This window comes from Aptenodytes forsteri, unplaced genomic scaffold (genome assembly GCF_000699145.1).
Source record: "Aptenodytes forsteri isolate BGI_AS27 unplaced genomic scaffold, ASM69914v1 Scaffold171, whole genome shotgun sequence".
Lineage (NCBI taxonomy): Eukaryota > Metazoa > Chordata > Aves > Sphenisciformes > Spheniscidae > Aptenodytes > Aptenodytes forsteri.
The window spans coordinates 4,700,038-4,719,891 of NW_008794211.1; the positions used below are offsets into that span (position 1 = coordinate 4,700,038).

General features: G+C 37.5%; 1 protein-coding gene across 2 annotated transcripts in view; it reads right to left on the reverse strand.

Annotated features, from left to right (window-relative positions):
* The window catches only part of SEC63 (SEC63 homolog, protein translocation regulator), a 47,330-nt gene that overhangs the window by 21,886 nt on the left and 5,590 nt on the right, over positions 1–19,854 (reverse strand). For both annotated transcript variants that reach the window (XM_009285244.2, XM_019473570.1), the window contains 8 exons: positions 18,016–18,128; positions 15,358–15,419; positions 11,654–11,712; positions 10,853–10,903; positions 8,196–8,304; positions 5,327–5,421; positions 2,601–2,733; positions 1,343–1,435 (listed from right to left, as the gene is read on the reverse strand). In XM_009285244.2, the coding sequence (XP_009283519.2) occupies positions 1,343–1,435; positions 2,601–2,733; positions 5,327–5,421; positions 8,196–8,304; positions 10,853–10,903; positions 11,654–11,712; positions 15,358–15,419; positions 18,016–18,047 (634 nt within the window). In that variant the 5' untranslated portion in view covers positions 18,048–18,128. The remainder of the gene's footprint in view (positions 1–1,342; positions 1,436–2,600; positions 2,734–5,326; positions 5,422–8,195; positions 8,305–10,852; positions 10,904–11,653; positions 11,713–15,357; positions 15,420–18,015; positions 18,129–19,854) is intronic.

The window sequence follows — 19,854 nt, forward strand, 5'->3', positions numbered from 1 at the left end:
CTATAAAATGTGGGCTTGGTCCTACTCAGCTAGCAAAACTTAAAAAAAAAAAAAAAACAACAACAAAACCAGCACTTCCAAAACAGCTACTTAGCTTTTTATGAAATTATTAGTTTAATAATGTAAGTTTCACAGCATTAGTTTCCTCACCTTAAATCTGTACTGGAGATATCTTTGCAATTTAGTTACAGTGCTAGTCTGGAGAATATTCACAAAAAGGTATCCAATATCTATCCACAACTGAGCTCTTAATATGATACTCATTAATAAATATAATCTAATGTTAGGTGAAGATTACTTCTACAATGAAAAATACAGCTACTGTTTCCTTCCAGGTTTCAAGTTTTCTCCCCAGCAGTCTCACAGACTAGTAAAGACAGGGTTTAAAAGAGAAACAGAAATATAGTTCATCAATACTTCTTTCTAAAACAGGACACATAAGCCAGCATGCAACAGCCTTATCTGCTCACGTCCCCTCTCTTGTACTTTATCTGGTTATGGAGCACAATTTCCAGCACCACTTGCAATAGTGCTGGGAAAGATCTTCCAAAGCCATTCTTGTTAGGAGGCTATCAATGCTTGCTAAAGGAATTTTGGTCTAGTAAAGATCAACCAATGAGTATTATTTGATGGCAAGCAAAATGGTCCCCAGTTTGGCATAAAAAAAAAATGCCTTGCCTATGTTTGTTGCAATAACGGAATGAGATCCAAGTCTTTGTTTCTTTACACTGCAAGCAACCATCTTCAGCATAATTGCCTTTTTACAATAGAAATAAAAAGCTTAAATATTACATTTCAATTAAATTGTAATTTTTACGTCAATTATGGCAAAGCACCTGCCACTACAAGTTCGGGAAAAAAACTACATAGCAGTATCAACAGCATAGGAACCAGAAATGGAGAAATACGAGCAACACACAAAGAAATGACAGCAAAGAAATGAGCCAAAACACAAGTGACACTCGTAACAGAAGAGGAAGAACTGTGAAAGTGCAAATTAAAAGACAGATGAACACAAGGTTCAATGTGTCTTATACTAAGTGCTTTGCTACCAAAAATGGACCAGATCTTTAAGAAAAGGTTTTCAATTGCACTTAAGGTGAAACTTTTAGTTGCAAAAATTACAAGGTGAACACAGATACTCAAGATTTCAGAGCAGGACTTGGCGGCAGCAGCAGCATTTCAATCTTCAAAATGGAGAGCGCTCTCATTACAGTGAAAAGAGCAAAAGTGCATTTAGGCATTTCTAAATATCACAGGTTAAGTTTCTCACAAGAACCAATGAAATACTGCAATGAAGAATCATATTTACTAGTTTTAATTATACAGTTTCTTTTCTTACCTTCTCGGCTTCGAGCCATTATTATTAGTTGGCAGATCACATTAATCATTTCTTGAAGTAGTGCAGGACTCTTTTTCAGGATAAACTGCTGATCTGCAAGACATAACTGGCTGCAATTATGCTGCACTTCTATTAGGAAAAAAGGGGAGTGTTTACACGAACAGGACATTTAATGGTACAGTCTTAATTTCTATGCATTCTCATCTTATTGAAAATATCGCTTTATTCACATTGACACACCCATCCGTAACACTCCATAACAAAACAGGAAAGAGCAAGTGCTAAGAGGGAACACAAATTTTATGTACCAGACAAGCAGCTTCCACACCAAATGAAGTATTTATTAGAACCATCTAAAAAAGCAACAGGATGGCGCAGACGATTTACCAGTCTTATTAAAATACTATTAATTCTTCAGGTAATTAAAAAAAAAAAGGATTTTTACTTTTAAGTGAAACACCGATTTTGGGAAAAATATTATTTGTGAAGTACTAACTACTTTTGAATACAGATCTGTGAAGTTCTAAGTACAAACAGTAACTAAGTGGCAAGGAAGAGGAGGTATTTTTAGTGGCTACTTAAAACTGATCATTTTTCTTTTGAAAGAAACTGAAAAATTTGAACCAAAGCACCTTCATTGTTTGTTTGGTTCAGGGTTTTTTTTTTTCCCACTTGCATTAAAATATAGAACAACTCAAGTTTCCTGGTCAGCCTAAGAAACCATGAAGCTCATGGCTGAAACTTAAGAACTGCATTTAGAAACATTTCAGTTTGTATATTTACAAGCATGAAAAATTGCAAAACACAAAACTGAAGCTCATGTAACTGACATTTTAAAGTTCTAATCTTGTCACCCTTGCTTTACCTAGTGGGGGTAAACAACTCCAAAAATAACCATGAATGGAAATGTTAGAGAGCAATATTATGCTTATCTTAGATTTCTTTACTCTGAAAGGCAAATACACTTCACATGTTTAACTTTATTCTATTACAAAGAAAAAAAAACGATCAGTCACATTTGCAGCCAAAATGCATTAAAAACTAGGATATTAATATTACAGGGCTATCAAGAGAATAAGAAAATGCTAAGTAAATGTTTTAGAGAGTCACTAAAGTTGAAAATCTAAGTACACTGCATAGAGATTATTGAGCAGAGATCCATGCAACTCTAATGGACAAAAAGTATGTTTATGAGTACTGTAGCATGCAATGTGTTGCTCTGTTTCCAACAATATCCAGTTAGTGGAGAAGCCATTACCTTCTTCAAGGACCTCAGGAACTTTCATCCTGGCAAGGTGAGTCAACAGCAGAACTCTGGCTTTCAGGCTGTAAGGGCAGGTGAGTGGAGGCTCATTCTTCTTTAAATTTATGCCACCAATTTCTCTGATTAGCTAAAACAAAATAGTTAAATACAAATAGCTATTTTGGTGCTAAAGAGAAACAAATACAGAAGGAGAACAGTTTACAAGGAAAAAAGTTACATTCACAAAGCAAGCCTTTAAGTAACTTTTCCCTGGAAAGTTCTGTAGAGATGAACATTAGCCATTTTTATTCATAACCCAGCTCCAAAAAGTCAAAAAGTATCTTTAAATGCCTTGTTTCAATGTGGGTGTGACGGAGGAAGTAAAGAATTGCACAAAAGAAACTTGCCTTGAATAGTATTGAGGAAATTTGTATCGATAAATAAATGTTTAAAATCTGATTTTATTGCCAAGGTTTACAAGATTCAACCATATTTCTACAATATTTATATGAAACTCAATATGCACTAGCAACAGCATCATCTTGAGACCTTTCACCCGTCTAAGACCTAGCCAACTTCCTCAGAAATAGCCTCAAGTATCACAGGAAGGAGGGTTATAAGCCTGAACTCCCTGGTAGGCTGAAGATCAAGTATTTTAACTTATTTATAAACAGCACCGACTTGAAAAAAAAGCGTGGTATTCTTTATCCAGGATGACTTATCTTGATCCTGACTAGACCAAGACACACAGTTCAAACAGGTCTCTCTCATCTGAATTTGTTGAAAACCCTGGAGGGAGAAGCTGCAAAGCTGACTAACAGACGCTCATAGTTTACAAGAATCAATACATGGCCCAGAAACTTCACTTTTTAGGTCAAGTCACCTGAGGGGAGACTGAGGTTTAAAAATCTCCAACCACAAAGGGAAGTTAGGATATCAACAGCCAAAGCTACACTGACCTTTGACCAGCCTTTCCCTACACTTGAAAATTTCAAGATCTTCTAATAAGAAGTTCCTTATAAGCACATCCTGGTATAACACCAGACCAAAACAACTAAAACTTTGATAGGAAAACTTTTATAAAAGTATCGATACGGGGTTTATGGTAAAACAGTGAAATAAAAATGGGAACAATAATCATAGCCCAAAAAGCAGGATACACTAACAAAAATTATTAGCAATACCCTTCTGTATTGATGCTTTGGAGACTTGCACTGCCACATACTAAGAAAAAAAGAACACAGATGACTGCAGCTTTAGAAATGGAACAAAATCCAATAGTATAAAATGCAAGGTCATGCACTTGCATACTAACAAGAACTGCAGCTCGAAGATGGGAGCTTGTTAGCTGGAAAACAGGGGTATATAAGACAAGAGAAATCTGGAAAACCGTGATCCCACACTACCTGTATTAAACCACCATATGAAACAGCTGTGGAAAACAGTATGCTGAAAGTTATTCCCTGCAGAAATACAGGAATAGCAGTGCCACTGATTAAGGCACTGCTAAGACTTAAGATGGAATACTGTGGACAATTCTGAGCAGACAAAATAAAAAATAATGTAAAATTTAGAAATACATCAACTGGGGACAGTACCCTATTCAGCACGTAGCAGGATGAGGGAAATGAAGAGCCTTTTGGGAAAGAGGGGATTAAAAGACAGCAGCTTTTCTAGCTTAACAAAATTAAGTCAAAAAGAGAACAAATGGGCTATTGCTTCTGTCTATAAATGCATTAAGGATACACACAGCAAGAATCATTTCGACTCAAGAATAACGATGACAAAACACACTGATATAAATTGGTCACAAACAAGACTCCTATGGTGATTAAGGTGATCTTTCCCAGTCACGTGCTCCCAAGCGCAATGCCTGCTGAAAAACCTCACCTAACCACAATTCCAGCTCCTTCTCTTAAAGTCCACAAGGTAATAAAGAATTTGTAAAAGAAGCAAAGACAGTGAAGTAAAGAGGTTTCTCAGTATATTTTATTTATGTTTAGGACATGAAAGTATGTTTACAACTTGAAAATTCAATTGTGTGCATGCAAAGGTTAAATCTGTGAGACTACGCTCCCTCATTTTGCAAACTCAGAACATTTTCATTGGAACATTTTGTATACTGTGCTTCAAACTTCTTAAAATCAAAGTGTTAGTTGCTGATAATTAAGACTTCCTAAAACTCTGCTAGCAATAATTATTTGCCACAGTATACATTATGGAATCTCTGTTGGGAAGACTGAGTGGAAATGAAAATAAAAGGCAACCAGAGGGGAACTGACATTCATGGAAGAATCTTTATAATATTTAAAGAGATTATTAATTCAGACATCAGATAATAATTTTATTTCACTATTAACATATTTAACCAGATATGTGTTAATGATTCAAAAGCACTTTATCAAACGGCAATCACCTTATATCAATACTCAAAATTTATAAGGACTTCCACTCTAATTCCCTATTTAGCTGACCCCTCCCCAAAAACCCAACCCAGCAGCCTATATACTGAACTGATTCCATTTAAGCTAAGCATTATCACCAATTAATGTTATCTTTTCTTTTAAAAAAATTAAATCAAGTCTAGCTTCTGATTTCTATTTCTGAAGAGATACAGTTGCATCTCAACAAAATTAATGCCTTGAGAACTTGAATACTGTCATCTGGTCACCTAGAAGTGCCATCTCCCTCTTCCCTTGAAGGGGTCAGTTATTTATAAAACATCTCTTGATATAACTAACCTGTGGTATCTGAATGTTGTCTGCTGGTCTGCTCGTAGCATCTTTATTGTACTGAGGATCAAATTCAGATGCCCCTGCTAAAACCATGATAAGCCCTGCAAAGATAGGAGGCAGACAGAGAAAATGTCAGCAACATCCTATGCCACTGAGCGATTTCTTCAGAACCCTCAGCCATAAAACTTATTCCCGCTCTTCCCCCAACAACCATGAATATACCACGTTCTCTATTTAGTGGATCAGTTAGTACTGCCACAGGGCAAAGGAGGCAAGAACCAATGCCTGGCACAAGACAAAAGAGATCACTCAAGGCTCCATTTTGCATGGCATCAAGTCCAGCATTTGATTCTAAATGTCTTTACAAAAACATAGTTAGACTCCTCTAGGACTGGCAGACGTCACTGCACAGCAGTTTGACTACTACTGCATGCTCACAGAACGATTCCTCTCAGCAATTCACATGCCTGTGGCTCCACCACAATGTGTGTACTGGAGGGGGAGGCGGGAAGGATAAAATTTCAACTCCATGTTCCATTCAGTCAGCATCAAAAATTCACCAAAAATTTTTCTTTTAATTATTAGAAAAGCAGTTCAATAAATACCCCTGCAAACAAATCCCATTAAGATGGACTGCTCTTCTCCTAATGTGATTAGGAGAATGGATTAGGAAAATCCATACTACCTCAAAATATTCTGTTGTGTAATTAAGATGAAAGAAGGCGGGAAGCAAAATTTCAACTCCATGTTCCATTCAGTCAGCATCAAAAATTCACCAAAAATTTTTCTTTTAATTATTAGAAAAGCAGTTCAATAAATACCCCTGCAAACAAATCCCATTAAGATGGACTGCTCTTCTCCTAATGTGATTAGGAGAATGGATTAGGAAAATCCATACTACCTCAAAATATTCTGTTGTGTAATTAAGATGAAAGACCTACACAATGGGGTATTTTAGCCCCATTATGACCTTTCTGCTCACGAACATATCAGGTGCCTCAAACAGACAATGAAAGCTCACCCCATCATTTGCTCCAGTTAAAAATAACTTTTTCAGCAATAGCTACACAAGCTTCATTCTTAAAATTTGAGCAAGTTCTTTTCTGAGCAAGTCAGTTATTTTTGCCTACTTGCAGTGCTCAGTGAATTCCACCTACTAACAACAAGTCAAGTTCCCTGAGCATCGATTTTCATTTCCATTCTCAATTATCTATTTACTTCCTGAGCAGAGCATAACGAAGGGTTTCAGACAATTATAAATACTTTCCTCTTATTTAAGATCCACAACTGTGTATCCTCAAGAAAGGAAGTTTTTTAGGTTTCAATACAAATGAGTTTTTTAAAAATATCTAACACAAGGCAAGCCACGCAGATTTGTCTCACCATTTCCCTAGCCCGGTTTGATTACATCTGCCCAGGCCTTGACTTTTGGTACTGGTACCTTACACCAGTGTGGAACTCACAACCAAGCAAAAGCCTTACCTGATCACTGTGTGATTTGTCTAAGCCACCGCAGCTGCACCTCATTTTTCATTCAGACTGCACAACAGACCTCAGTGTAAATAACTGACCTGCCTCTGACCCCAGGACTCCTTGAAAATGTTAAGTCCTTAAATAAGGCCGCTTAAACTTACGGTTAACTTTTTAACCAATCCATAGGAGAGACAAGGCAAGCCTCAAAGCTATGGTTCTGAGCAAGGTTCAACATGAAATAATCTACTGTTGCCAAGTTTGGAGAAAGAAGAGAACAGGTTTGCAGCGAACTCCCTGAACTTCTAAAGGTGTCTCACCTACTCTCCCCTTCCTCCTTTCACACCCAGCTGTTCGGAAAGGGGAAAAAGCGTGGAGTATGACAAGGTGGAAAGCATAAACTGGCCTAAATTAACCCCACACACAAATCCATTTGTGCTGTGACTAGAAAGCTAATGTATTTCCATACTCTTATCTCCTAGACCTCTCGGATTATCTGTGAAGCATTTCTGTTCAGCAGGAAAGGGATGTATCAAGCGTGGATGCTTCCAGCAATCTTTCAGCAAATCTAAAGCTAAACAACAGTGCAATTCAAAGGAGTACAAGAATATATTTATGACCCCTTTTTAAGGGGTTTTTTTTGTTGTTTTATTCTGCTTTTCAATTGCTCTGAGCATGCAATCTAGTAAAATCCAATCTAGAACTTATTGGTACCATGCTAATTCTTCAGGCCCATACCAGCCTCCAAACTGAAAGATCCAATTCTGCACCTGAGGATATTGTGGACCAAGATAAAGTCCAACATAACTAATCTACAGATTTCCCCAGAAAATTTTATTTTCATTTCTTTAAAAGTGAGCAGACAAGAAAAATAAGTATATCAAAAACTATAAACAAGTAACAAAGTAACATGAAATTGATAGGGAGCAAAATTTTTGAACAAATTTAGCTACAACATAACAAGTAAGAATAGAGTACCAGTAATGCTATTTCATTCCTTGGTGATACAAAAAAAAAATTATGACAGCCCCTCCCTAGAAAATTCCCAAAGCCCATTTTGTTAACATTAACAGAAGAAAACACGCAGATACAGGCTGCACTCCCAGTGGCCACATAGTAACTCAGGACTACAGGCAGGTCAGCGTCTGTTTTTCCCAGCATACAATATCCTTTGGTTTTTTTATAGACAGATGTAGATATAGATCTATATGACTCCCTCCCCCAAATAGTTGTCTTCTTACAGAGCACTCTTCACCTGCAACAAAATGAAGTTTTTAAAAAAATTCTCAAATAACCAGAAAAATTATTTTAACCTAATAAAGACTTGTAAGGCAGAAGTATTTTAACATCAGCAGATTGACATTTCAGATGAACACATCAACATTTCAAGATGCCTTTCACTTACGTTTCATGTCCATGTTCCGTGTTTTATAGACAAAATATGTATATATTTGAGTTGTCCGAATAAGAATCTGATCTCCACTGTATCGTATTGATCGGTACCACCAGGAACCCTGAGATATTTAACAAGAACAAAATTATGCCAGCTACAATGAAGCATCAGAACAGCTATACTGGATCACCTTGTATCTGTTCACAACCTGTTAGCTCAGCCCAACTGACTTTACCTATGTTACGGTCAACTGAATCTCAGAAAGGAGAAGGAAACAAAAAAAATGTACCAACACAAATTTTAAAAGCACACCAATATATTCATCTGAGAGAATCTAATGCTAAAGTTTTTAGATTATCTCAAGCCTAGAGAATTCCCCCCGACACATGCACACACACACATACAGTGCTTTATTTATTTTTGGCGTTGTTGTACTGAATGCACTAAACAGTAAATCCTCTCGATTTACTGGTAACTCCTTACTGTGCAACACAGCATTCAAGTTAAACTCAGTTTAGGCAGACCAAGGTCAAACCAAGAACAAAGCAAGAGATTTCTCTCATTGCAAAAAAAATAATTTAAGTCACCTAATCAGAAAATGCTTTTCAGAAGGGGAATTTGGATGTGGCCCAGTGCCCTTGCTGCAAATTTTCAGAATTAAGCCACACGCCTTCAGGTTGACAGAAAAAGTTTTCCAACCCTTCAGAAACACTCCAATAATTCTCTCATTAGCATTAAACCAGTGACTTCAAATTATGGAACTCACTGTACAGTGATTATACTCTGTAATATATTTTACGAAAAGTGGTGTGCTGGGTTATAAACTGCAGTCTGTTCATTAAACTCCTCCTTGGAAGCAAAGCTCACTAACATGAGAAAACACATCCAAGATACATCTCAATCTATTGTAAAGTTTATCACAAGTGAAAAGTAACAAGCAGTAAAGTAGTAAGTGATGCTTACTACTATTAATTTAATAGGCAATAGTGTAAATTCCCCTACCATAGCAAGAAGTCTGCAATTTACTTAATTATTTGGGAAATGCTCTAGGACTGGCTCCCCATAAACACTTTTTTTTTTTTAATAAATTAGGTTTGATTCTTCTATGAATAGATTAACCCTGACACAAAATAGTACACAACTTTTTTTAAAGTTTTTCTGCAGAAAAATTTAGACTATAATCCCATAGCTATCAAATTTTTGTCTACTGGAAGAAAAAAATATAACTACAGCCAGTCCAAATATACATGAAAGAGGCTGCTCTGACTGCTTTTGCAGATACAGCTCATCTCTCTCGCCTCATGTACAGAACATTATTTAGGTCAGTGGAGGTCTAGGAAGAACTACGTATCAGTATTTTCCTTTTTTGTTGATCTGGATTCCAAGGGTGGAACTAGCCTTACTTTACCTCAGATGCCTATCTCAAATATAGGATGACTACACTGTAGTTAACTTCGGCTTCTTTACTGATTCATAAAAGAGAAACAGGCCCATTAAAGGCATGAATCATCTTGCATGTCTACTTTAGAATGAAATGATAGAATAACTTGCTCCATAAAAATGACTATTCCTCTTCACTGACTATAAAAGAAATTTACAGTGACAAGTCTGAATGCAGAAGTCTACATCTGGTATAGGAGCAAGAAGAGGCAGATTATTTTCTTCTCTGCTCAGGACATTTCTTCATAACAACAGAAAGGATGTTTACTTTTACCTGAGCTATGATAAACCTGGTATAAATCACTAAAAGTACACGTATACAAAATAGCACCAACAGATACCAACTGAAACCTAAAAGGAAAGACGAGAAAAATAGGTAGACATTGTACCCTGGGGTTTAGTCTTCTTATTCAACAACTTGTTGAAATTGCCACATCTAATTTTCTACACTGAATCCTCAATTATGCAGAAAGACTCTCAAAGAGACGGGATAATGCCTGGCTGAGCCTCTGCACACAGAGGTGCAAGCAGCTGCCAAGACCCCCGGACACTTTCTCAAATAAAAGTCTTCCCAAAAGCATGACAGTTTCTGGGTGTCAATTGTCTGAGTCTTTCTTCATGCCATACCACAAATGCACAATCACTGGACAAGGGATATTGTTCAAAAGCAATACTGTAGGGCAAACCCGAGCCCTGAAATACCACTCACCTAGCAATTGATTCCTCACACAAAGGACTCTCAAGGGCAGACACCTCATGGTGTACAGAAGATCAATAAAAATTGAAGTTACGAAAACAAAGGCAGCCAGGAGAAACCAAAGCAACAACCTGTTCCATATGCAGTAATCATTCTAGTACCACCAGCTACAAACATCTCAGTCTTGGCTCTACAGTAACACCACTGAATATACTCTTAAGTTCATCACATCATACTAATTTTCATGTGATGAATGACAGAAGGTGCAAGACAAATTACATAAACTCAGTCTCTAACTCTTGTGATATCTAGTATTTTCCCTACAGCCCTCTCTCCATCATGGCACTGCATTTTTTTGGAAACTCTACAGCAGCTAAATCTTTTACATAATAAAACACCCACACTAAAAAAAAAAAGCTCACTCACGCTCTCTCTCCATGAAAGGCAAGAATGAACAACTCTACTTATGTCTAAGACAGCTTTGTTTACAGCTTGGTTACAGAGGGTAGAACATTAGTCAGATAATACTTACCACAACAACTGGAAGAATAACCATAAAGGCTAATCCGTATACAAGCAAAACCTAGAGATAAATTATGAAACGTAGTGCATTAGACACTCCAGTTACTTAATACCACTCTTGTTTAATCTTTGTTCTAAAATACAGTCAAGTAGTATTACCAGAAGCCTACTACAAATGAATGGAAGCTTATTGCATAATACCTGTAATTATTTCTGAAGAACAACTTACAAGTAATCTAATCAGTTGAGTAGGGTTTAAATAAGGAGTATCAGTTTAGTATAAGTAATCTTTTAAATCATCCATGCATTGTCTCAGGTGGGTTCCTTTAATAATTAAAGAGTTGGCAGCTAAACTGTAATGCAGTGGACAGAGATGATTACCGCATTAAAAGAAATCAAGCGGGTAAGCCAAATACCTTGCAGCAACAAATGCAACAGAAAGAACATGTAGACACTGCATGATTACAGCATCACTAGCAAGCCAAAAATGGAACTACAGAAATCCAGGAAACAAGCAGTTCTATGTGTTTCCTTGCAACAAACACACACTTTGTAGCAGGGGTGACCACAGTACAACCTCATTATCATTGCAATGAGATCCTTCCAAGCATATTAATATTTTACTCTCAAAGGTTCGATTTAAGCTACTCTAACACTTTTGACTCCTGAAGTTTGCTTCAAAAATGTGCATTTGGGCCGAAGTATTATTAACTACGTGTTATCACTAAAATGGGCAGTATTAAGCACAAACATTTTAAGGTGAACACTTGAAAGTTCATCTTAAAATCTTAGGCTAAGTAAGCTGACTCACCAAAATTGAATTTTTCTGATCCACAATCCAAGCTGGCAAAGCTATACCAAAGCTTGTAGCTGTAGAATGAAAGAAAAGAAATTCACCATAAAGTATTAAGGAATTGTTGTAAAGTCACATTAAGTCTAACAAACAAACAAAAAAACCCAACAAAACCACCAACCCACAAAAAAAATCCTCGTGTTTATCACTTCAAGAAGCAAAATTCTAATAAACTTAGCAAAATCAAAAAACAAATTAGAAATACTCAAGTGTGCAATAAAATAACATCTGAAATACCAAAGATTTTACCTTAACATATTGCAGTGAAATAGATATGCAAGATTTATTAATATATAAAAAGATAGAGAAAGATTTTACAGATGGAAAGATTTATGAGCTTTGCCTTGCAGAGTTTTCAGCAGTTTAAATACATATAGATCAGTAAATACATGAACTGCAAGAAAACTGTTTGAGCAAATGAATTCTGTGGAAAAAGTTTTATTATTTTGTAACTTTTTTAAAGTGTTCTAAGCTGTAAATTGTAAAAATAAAACCCTCTACCAGTTCAAATTTCTGTGTGATTGGTAACAAAGGAACACTTTTCAATTCAAAAGATGTTAGGCTGCAGAAAATAGAAGACATGATTCTTTAACAGTAACATCTACAGTACACAGATCTGAATGCAGAACAGCATAAAATAGCTTGTCTTCAGACACTTTAGCGGTAATAAATAGAACTTCGCAAACGCTAGCTATTCCACCTAGGAAACCAAGGGAAAAAAAAAAAAAAAAAAAAAAAAAAAAAACTTTACAAATTTCAAGAGCCTGCTTAAAAAACAAACACACAAAAAAAACCCCCAAAAAACCCAAACCCAACCCCATGCTTTCCTCAGTTACTAGCAGGTATCAGTAAGGAGTATTGCCTTACATAAGGACAGACTAGGATCCCCTATGTACTTAGATACTATTCTGATACTGTCTCAACAGATTGTGACAGCCATCCATTCAGACAACCAGTTGTTATGCGTAAGCCTAATGTGACTTCTGTGTAGTTAAGTCGGGAACTACTACTTGCTGAGACTCAAATTAAACAACTGACCAGCTTGACCGTATCTCAAGCTTAGGAGTTCAACAGAATAACACCCGGTGAATTTAGCACATTAAGTCATAGGAAATGCCCTGCTCTGGAGAAGAGTCTGGAGATACTTCCGTACCTGTTAATGGTTATGGATTTTTAGAAGAATCTACTAAAAATGTAATGTGTCTTTTACTGGTGATACCAATTTCAGTTTCCTACAATATTTTTCACCTTTAGGATAGTAGCTTCAAACTGTTCCAGGAGCAGTAGCTGTTCAGTACAAAGCTCTTTCTCTTCTGGTCTGAGAGTCTGCTTGCCCCCATCCATGCTCACTGAGCTGAAGCACTAGCAAACATCAAGGGGAAATAGTCTACTAAAACTGCCTTACATTATTAAAAGCGTATCTTTTCACTCTCCAGGTGCCCTCACCTGCTTTGAACACTCTCCAAATGATTTTGCACATTCAGAATTTTACTTTTAGTAAAGGAGCAAGTCATGCCGAAGGCAAGAAAATCTTGTTTGCCTGCCTCTAACCTCCATGCTGCTTCAGTTGGATAGAGAGGAACACTGCTTGCTGTTCCTTTGCGCTGGGCACAGAGAGTGGGATGTACCTCATCTAACTTGGTTAGACCTGTCTAACACCAGATGCGCTTCATCTCATCCCAGAATATACCTCTATAAAGGGACTGTCTCCATTCTTTGACTACATAGAACTAAAAAACTAGAGTACATAGCTTGCATGCAGATTTCTACACCACAGGTGTATAAATGAAGAGAAGATGAATTTCACTACATTAGAAAGCTCCTCACACTTCAGTGTAGAACAAGGTTATAGAATAGAGGATGGGAGAGAGAAAGTCTCAGGCTTCTTCCCACCCTTCAGATGAAGCAACGATGAGAGACCTAGAAGCAAAGCAGAGAACTCCAATTCCACCATAGTCTGAGTTAGGATTTCAGAAGAGCAGGAGGCTTCACACACAGTACAAACTGCTGCCCTACGAAAGAATCATTTCATTCTGCCCTTCGGGGATCCAGAGTCCCTTAAGTCTGTGAAAGCGATCTCTGAGCCAACCGCTCAAGGATCTTCATGCCTTTAAATTCTCAGCTTTTGGCTGAGTTTTCTTTTGAAGTCACAGCTTCAGGTCTGTTCAAGGACACTGACATATTGCCTAACTTGAAATCCTATGCCTCGGCAACACTAAGTTAGTAGCTTGTGGATACAAAAAACAGCTTAACATCAGGAAAGGCCCTAGGAAAGCTATTTGTGCATATACCAGACTAAAATTTACAGCACCATTTTGCTGATATTGTGACAGCATTTCTGAAGCAAGATTGTATTTGTATTTTGCAGCAAGAGGGACAGAGTCCTCCTACTTGCCTGTCTAGGAAACCTAGAGAAGCTAGGAGCTGAAAGAAGTTTGCTATGCTATAAAACACAGTGGTTAAAGAAACCAAACCACCACCTTAGTCCATCAGAAATGCCTTTGTCAGACTATGATTTAGTTGGCACAGTTGTTTTGTTGAAGGGAGAGTGAAGATTGTTTTTTTGAAACACTGGTTCAGGGGCCGGGGAGTGTATTCCCTTTTATAATTAATTTCCCATGTTGGATGGATATAATTCAGGAGAAGAATTTCCAGCACAGAGTTCCCTCATGTCATCCAGTAACTTCACAATTAAGTTACAAATTCAATTTACTACTTCCACGCTGGCCTTAACTCCTTCCATGTAGATATGCAGTATAACTTAGTCCCGCGAACTGCAGGGCATCAACAAGCAGAGATCTACAGAGGCCTGTCCTAACAGATGGCAGGTTTCCTTCTTGCTTGTAATGAGTATCAGAAGCAGCTAGAAATATACAATATTCTTCCTCACAACTAGTCCACTTAGACAACGGTCACAAAGATGTTTTACAAGCAACTCACGCAACTGCAAATAAGAGGGAAAAAAATAATCTATTAACTTTCAGTCTCAAATTGTTTTAGTTTGGATCATCTACTGTAAAACTTTAATACCCCATCATCAGGATAATTTCCATGTAGCTACCTGCCCAGAAACAATCTACCAGCATAGGGATAATCACCAGGACTCCTCAAGCAAGATGAAGGTGGCATAAAGCTACACTCAAACAGTACTGCTTCCAGCAAATGGAAGGCAGATGTGTATACAATATTTATTTAAATACATACATATCCTCACGTACATCCCTTCGAAGTGTGTTTGTTGCATTATGGCTAGTTGTTAATTTTTCAATATACATTTATAGTATCTGATCGTAAATACTAAGAAATGTTTAAAAGTGACAGGTTTCTGATGAGTATTATTCTATTTTTCACTTATACCTCCTTTTAATATTGGCAAGTTTCTCTAGGTAACTTACTGAAGCTGACTAATTAAAAAAATACCCTTCTCTTTTTTCCCCTAATAAGAAGTTTGAGAAACGTGAAAGCAAACTCTTTCCTGCCTTCCCCTCCCACCACCACCCCAGAGCCAGTTTCACAAGCAAAGAATTGATTGGATGCATTGCTTCAAATCATAGGAAAAAGTTATTCTATATGCATTAAGATCTGAGTGCTTCTCAAATGATCAGATATTACACAGCTCAATGCACAGAAATTACAGGACTTCTGTCATTCATAATTGTTACCTTGTGGTCCATCTGGATTACCAAATTCTTCCCAATTTTTTCGTGATTCTTCATCAGTTAAGCTAGTATCAAGAAGAGATATTAAGTTAATACAGAAGAAATTTCTCTACATCATTAACATACAGAAACTTTAAAACATGGTATTTATACTATCCTTCAGAGATGGTCTGGCAAGCTAAACAGCTTCTGCTATTGTTTGTATGAAATCTGATATGAAACAATACTGCTGTATTCCTCCATGATACACAGGCAAATTCTTTTAGCACTTTGACAGCAAAAGAAATCAGACACAGAAGGTGCACCCTCATACAGGAGATGGAACAATCACATCTCCCTTTCATGAGAGTGACTGCGTACCCATCAAAGAGCACTTTTCAATGCCAGGTTACAGTTCAGCAAATTTTGAAAGACAACAAAGGTTGAAAACATTGTCTTTTTTTGGAAGGAAGGTGAATATGCAAGATGAGTTGACACAGCAGAAGTTGTCCCTGTGGGCTTTTAATTCGCTTATTCTAGACTTTTAACCTTTGATGGCATGTGTGCGTTTGGTTGCTTTTTTCCCTGGAACTCCCTAGTTTCATATTTAAGAAGAGAGAAATAAATTAAGACACCGCCTCCTAAATCTTACAATTTCTATGCCTGTTCTGTAATGACAGTTTCTTGGCAATAAATATACCACCTCAAACAGAATCCCTGTTCCTAGAAGGAAGACTACTGCTTTGGGAAACAGAACACCACGCATTCGCTATACGGAAGAAACCCAGTGAACGAGTCCGACATGTCCTGATCATTTCTAAGTCTCACATTTGTTAACAAGCAGACTCATTGAATGGGTAGCTTTTATATTCTTTCAAGACAGCATAGCTAAGGAACTTCACCGTCATTTACTTCAAGATACGCCTCTGCCACAGCCCTTGCACTAGTGTTTGAAGTATCAAACTGTATCACCAAGCATTTGAGTGCTAGCTTGCAAAGCAAAGTGAGATGTTTCAGGAGTTCAGAAAGCAACGCCAGAATATCCTATTGAAGAGACCTGCATAGTGTGCAGATGTATTTAAGCAGAAAGTATGATTTCAAAACTGCTCAAGTGAGCATGGTGCTGGTTCTCCTTCTCACTTCACCCCAAACAGGAATCTCAAACAGTCAGTAAGGTCAACGACATAGACAACTGACTTAAAAGCAGAAATCACCAATTTGCTAGGTTCTCCGATGATGTGACTGACCCAATATACCCCTACAACAGAAGAAGGCTCAGAGGGGATGGGCAAGGGCGATGTGCAGTGAAGCACATCACAGACTGACTACAGTGACTCACCACAGTTGGTGCAAAGAACCTGACTCTGTCTCAACACAAAGGGGACCGGAGGGTGGCCTTTGTTTTAGGTAAACACCTATCAACAGCTGAGCAGATCAACTGGTAGTGCAAATGTTTCTCCTCAAGTTTGCAAGACCAGCATGGGGGGAGTACATACCTGGCTCAGCCCAACATAAGAGTATAAAAACTAGACAAGTAGCGAAAGAATTTTGAAGAGAACAACAGGCTTGAGCTGGCTTCAACCCACACATGCCTTCCCAGTGCCTGGGGATGCCCAGCATCGTGACAATGAGCTTATTACAGAGATCGGTAATGGGAATCACATTGCTATTGTGATTGAACAGTATACTGAAATTGCAATATTTTGCTAAGTCTAACTTACAAAATATACTAAAAACACGATACAAATGTATCACTCTGCTAAATCAGAAATCCCATGTAACATCAACTGTCTTCAGATAAGCAAATTTGACATTAAACATTACATGCTCCACACGTGGAGTACCTAGAAGAACCTGGTCAGAGGGTATTGGACTCTGACAGATGATCATTTAGAGTAGAAAAGAATATAAAGCTGTATTAATATTCCATGTATGAACAGCATTACAAAACCCAAACCCGCATCTTGATTATGGAAAAATTCAATAAAAAGGGATTTCCTTTCTACCAAATTCTAATATTACACATCATCTCTCAGATCAAAAAAAAAAAAAAAAAAGCTCTAAGCAGAGGTAAGGCCAAAAAATACTCTGAAGGAAAAGAGGATTCGAGGATTCGGCTTTTAAGAACTACATAGGTAATATGAAACAGTCACTGAGTGAAAAAATCAGGACTGCAAGGCAAGTGCAAGTGAAGAGGGACATGGGGGACCTGAGAGAAAACTGACTCAGAACGAAACATCTTTGTCGCTAGATGGGAACAGAGTTAAAATACTGTCTCTTATTCTATGGCTTTATCACCAGGTGAAACGAACAGTATATTTATTTTCTAAGCAATGCTTCAGAATTGCTGCGACAGGGTTGGTTGGTTAAAAACTGCAAGACCCATTTTGTTCTTTGTCATCTTTAAGATTTAATATGTATTGCACTGGAATCACTTTTCCTAGCTGACATGGAAGTTTAATACAAAGACCTAACACCTTACAGTATTCTGACAGTTGCTAAACAATTAAGTCATCCTTTCTAACTTGTACAGAGCAAGTATGCACTGAACTGACTGTTTTGACTTTTGTTACGTATCCAAACACATTTTCCCTGGCTGCTTAGGTCATCCCTATTATTACTTTAGAGGTTTCCTTCCCCATAATATCAAGTTCCCATTTTTTGTAGGCAAAAAAAACTTACGCTGCATAGGCCTTAGCAATCCTCATGAACATAACTTCATCTCCTCCTTTATCTGGATGGTATTTTAGCGATAGTGCACGGTACTGTTTCTTAATTTCCGATATACTTGCTCCCTTAAAAAGGAAAGTTTTGAGTTATTAATAAATTCCTTAAATCAAATCCATTCTTCTATATCTATATTCTAAAGCACATTGTGCAGTATTTCTCTGAACCATTCACTGAAATAAAGAAATATGTTCTAATATGATATGATCATGAAACTACATATGCATTTCATGGAAACATGATTATTTTTTCTAGTAACTTTTTATAACCATTACATTTTTAAAACAAGTTAGAAATCATAGTATAACAAAAAGACATTCAGATGGCTGGGTATTGGGTTTTTTTCTGGACTACCTTATTCATCCATCCATAGAAAAAAAAAAGTAAGGCTGCCTTATCTGTTTGGCAACTCTTATCTTTTCCTAAACGCATTCATGAATACAAAGAATTCTCACTTGCAATATTCCTCTATTCAAGCAAGGAGTTCATAGATCAAGTATGATGGTTCACTTGCAGCTTATAGGCAGAAATAAATCTGTCACCAGGAACAGTGGATTGCCCTGCCACTTAAGAATGTCTTTGACTAGAATCATCCTACCCATAAATTATTTCAAACTTCTTGAACAAAGGGAATACATTACCTACACCTGAGAAAGAGTTCGATTTTTATTCTACTACAGCACATTGTTAAATGCCACCAACACAACCCCCTGTGCATTAACTTTCAGGTTGGACCGTGAACTTCACTATTCAAAAAAACAACAAGAATTCATAGTAAGTGCAGATAAAGTTTTTTCTAGTAAGCTATCTGCTAAGTTTCACAGAACCATTACCATAGGACTCATCAACATTTTGTGGTAGGCAGGCCTAGCATGCTGGCCTTAACTGCATAATAAACACGCAAGAAGTTATTTAAAGATGATGGTACTGTTTCAATAAATTTAAACAAAAAATTAAACTACCCTGAGGCTTCAGTTGCTGTTACTTTATCTCTCTTTATACAATCTGTCTATCATTTTCCAACATTATTTTTCAACAGCATGCCTGACTCATTTAATGCACAGGATGAATTTACTCCATAATAAGTTAGACTTCAAGTAAAAACAGCCATTTCAAGACTCGATGAAGAATGCCAGATGAGTAGCAGAAGCTAGAAAGTGGAGAAAAAAAAAATCAGGTTGCTGGAGAAGAACAGAAGGGTTTTCATGGCTCACACGAATGCTGCCCATAAAAAAAAAAAAATTCCTGATTTTTTTTCTCTCTCTGCCACAGAGGTTGCATGTGAACCCTGATAAGCTGATGACAAACTTTCCATCTATCATCAATTGCTTACTCCTCATTTTCAAAAGCTAGGCTACAGAGGTTAGGCCTGACTTACAGAAATGCTTAGCAGCCTAGGACAGTTGGTGTCAGTCATCACTCTGCTTGGAACACAGAGCTTCCCTATATATTGGCATAGAGGTGCTATGCTGGACCTTGTTCTCACCAACAAGGAGGGGCTGGTGGGGAATGTGAAGCTGAAGGGCAGCCTGGGCTGCAGTGACCACGAAATGGTGGAGTTCAAGATCCTCAGGGCACCGAGGAGGGCGCACAGCAAGCTCACTACCCTGGCCTTCAGGAGAGCAGACTTTGGCCTCTTCAGGGATCTGCGTGGTAGAGTGCCATGGGACAAAGCCCTGGCGGGAAGAGGGGCCCAAGACAGCTGGGTAATATTCAAGGATCACCTCCTCCAAGCTCCGGAGCAATACATCCCAACAAAGAGGAAGTCAGGCAAAAACGCCAGGAGGCCTGCAT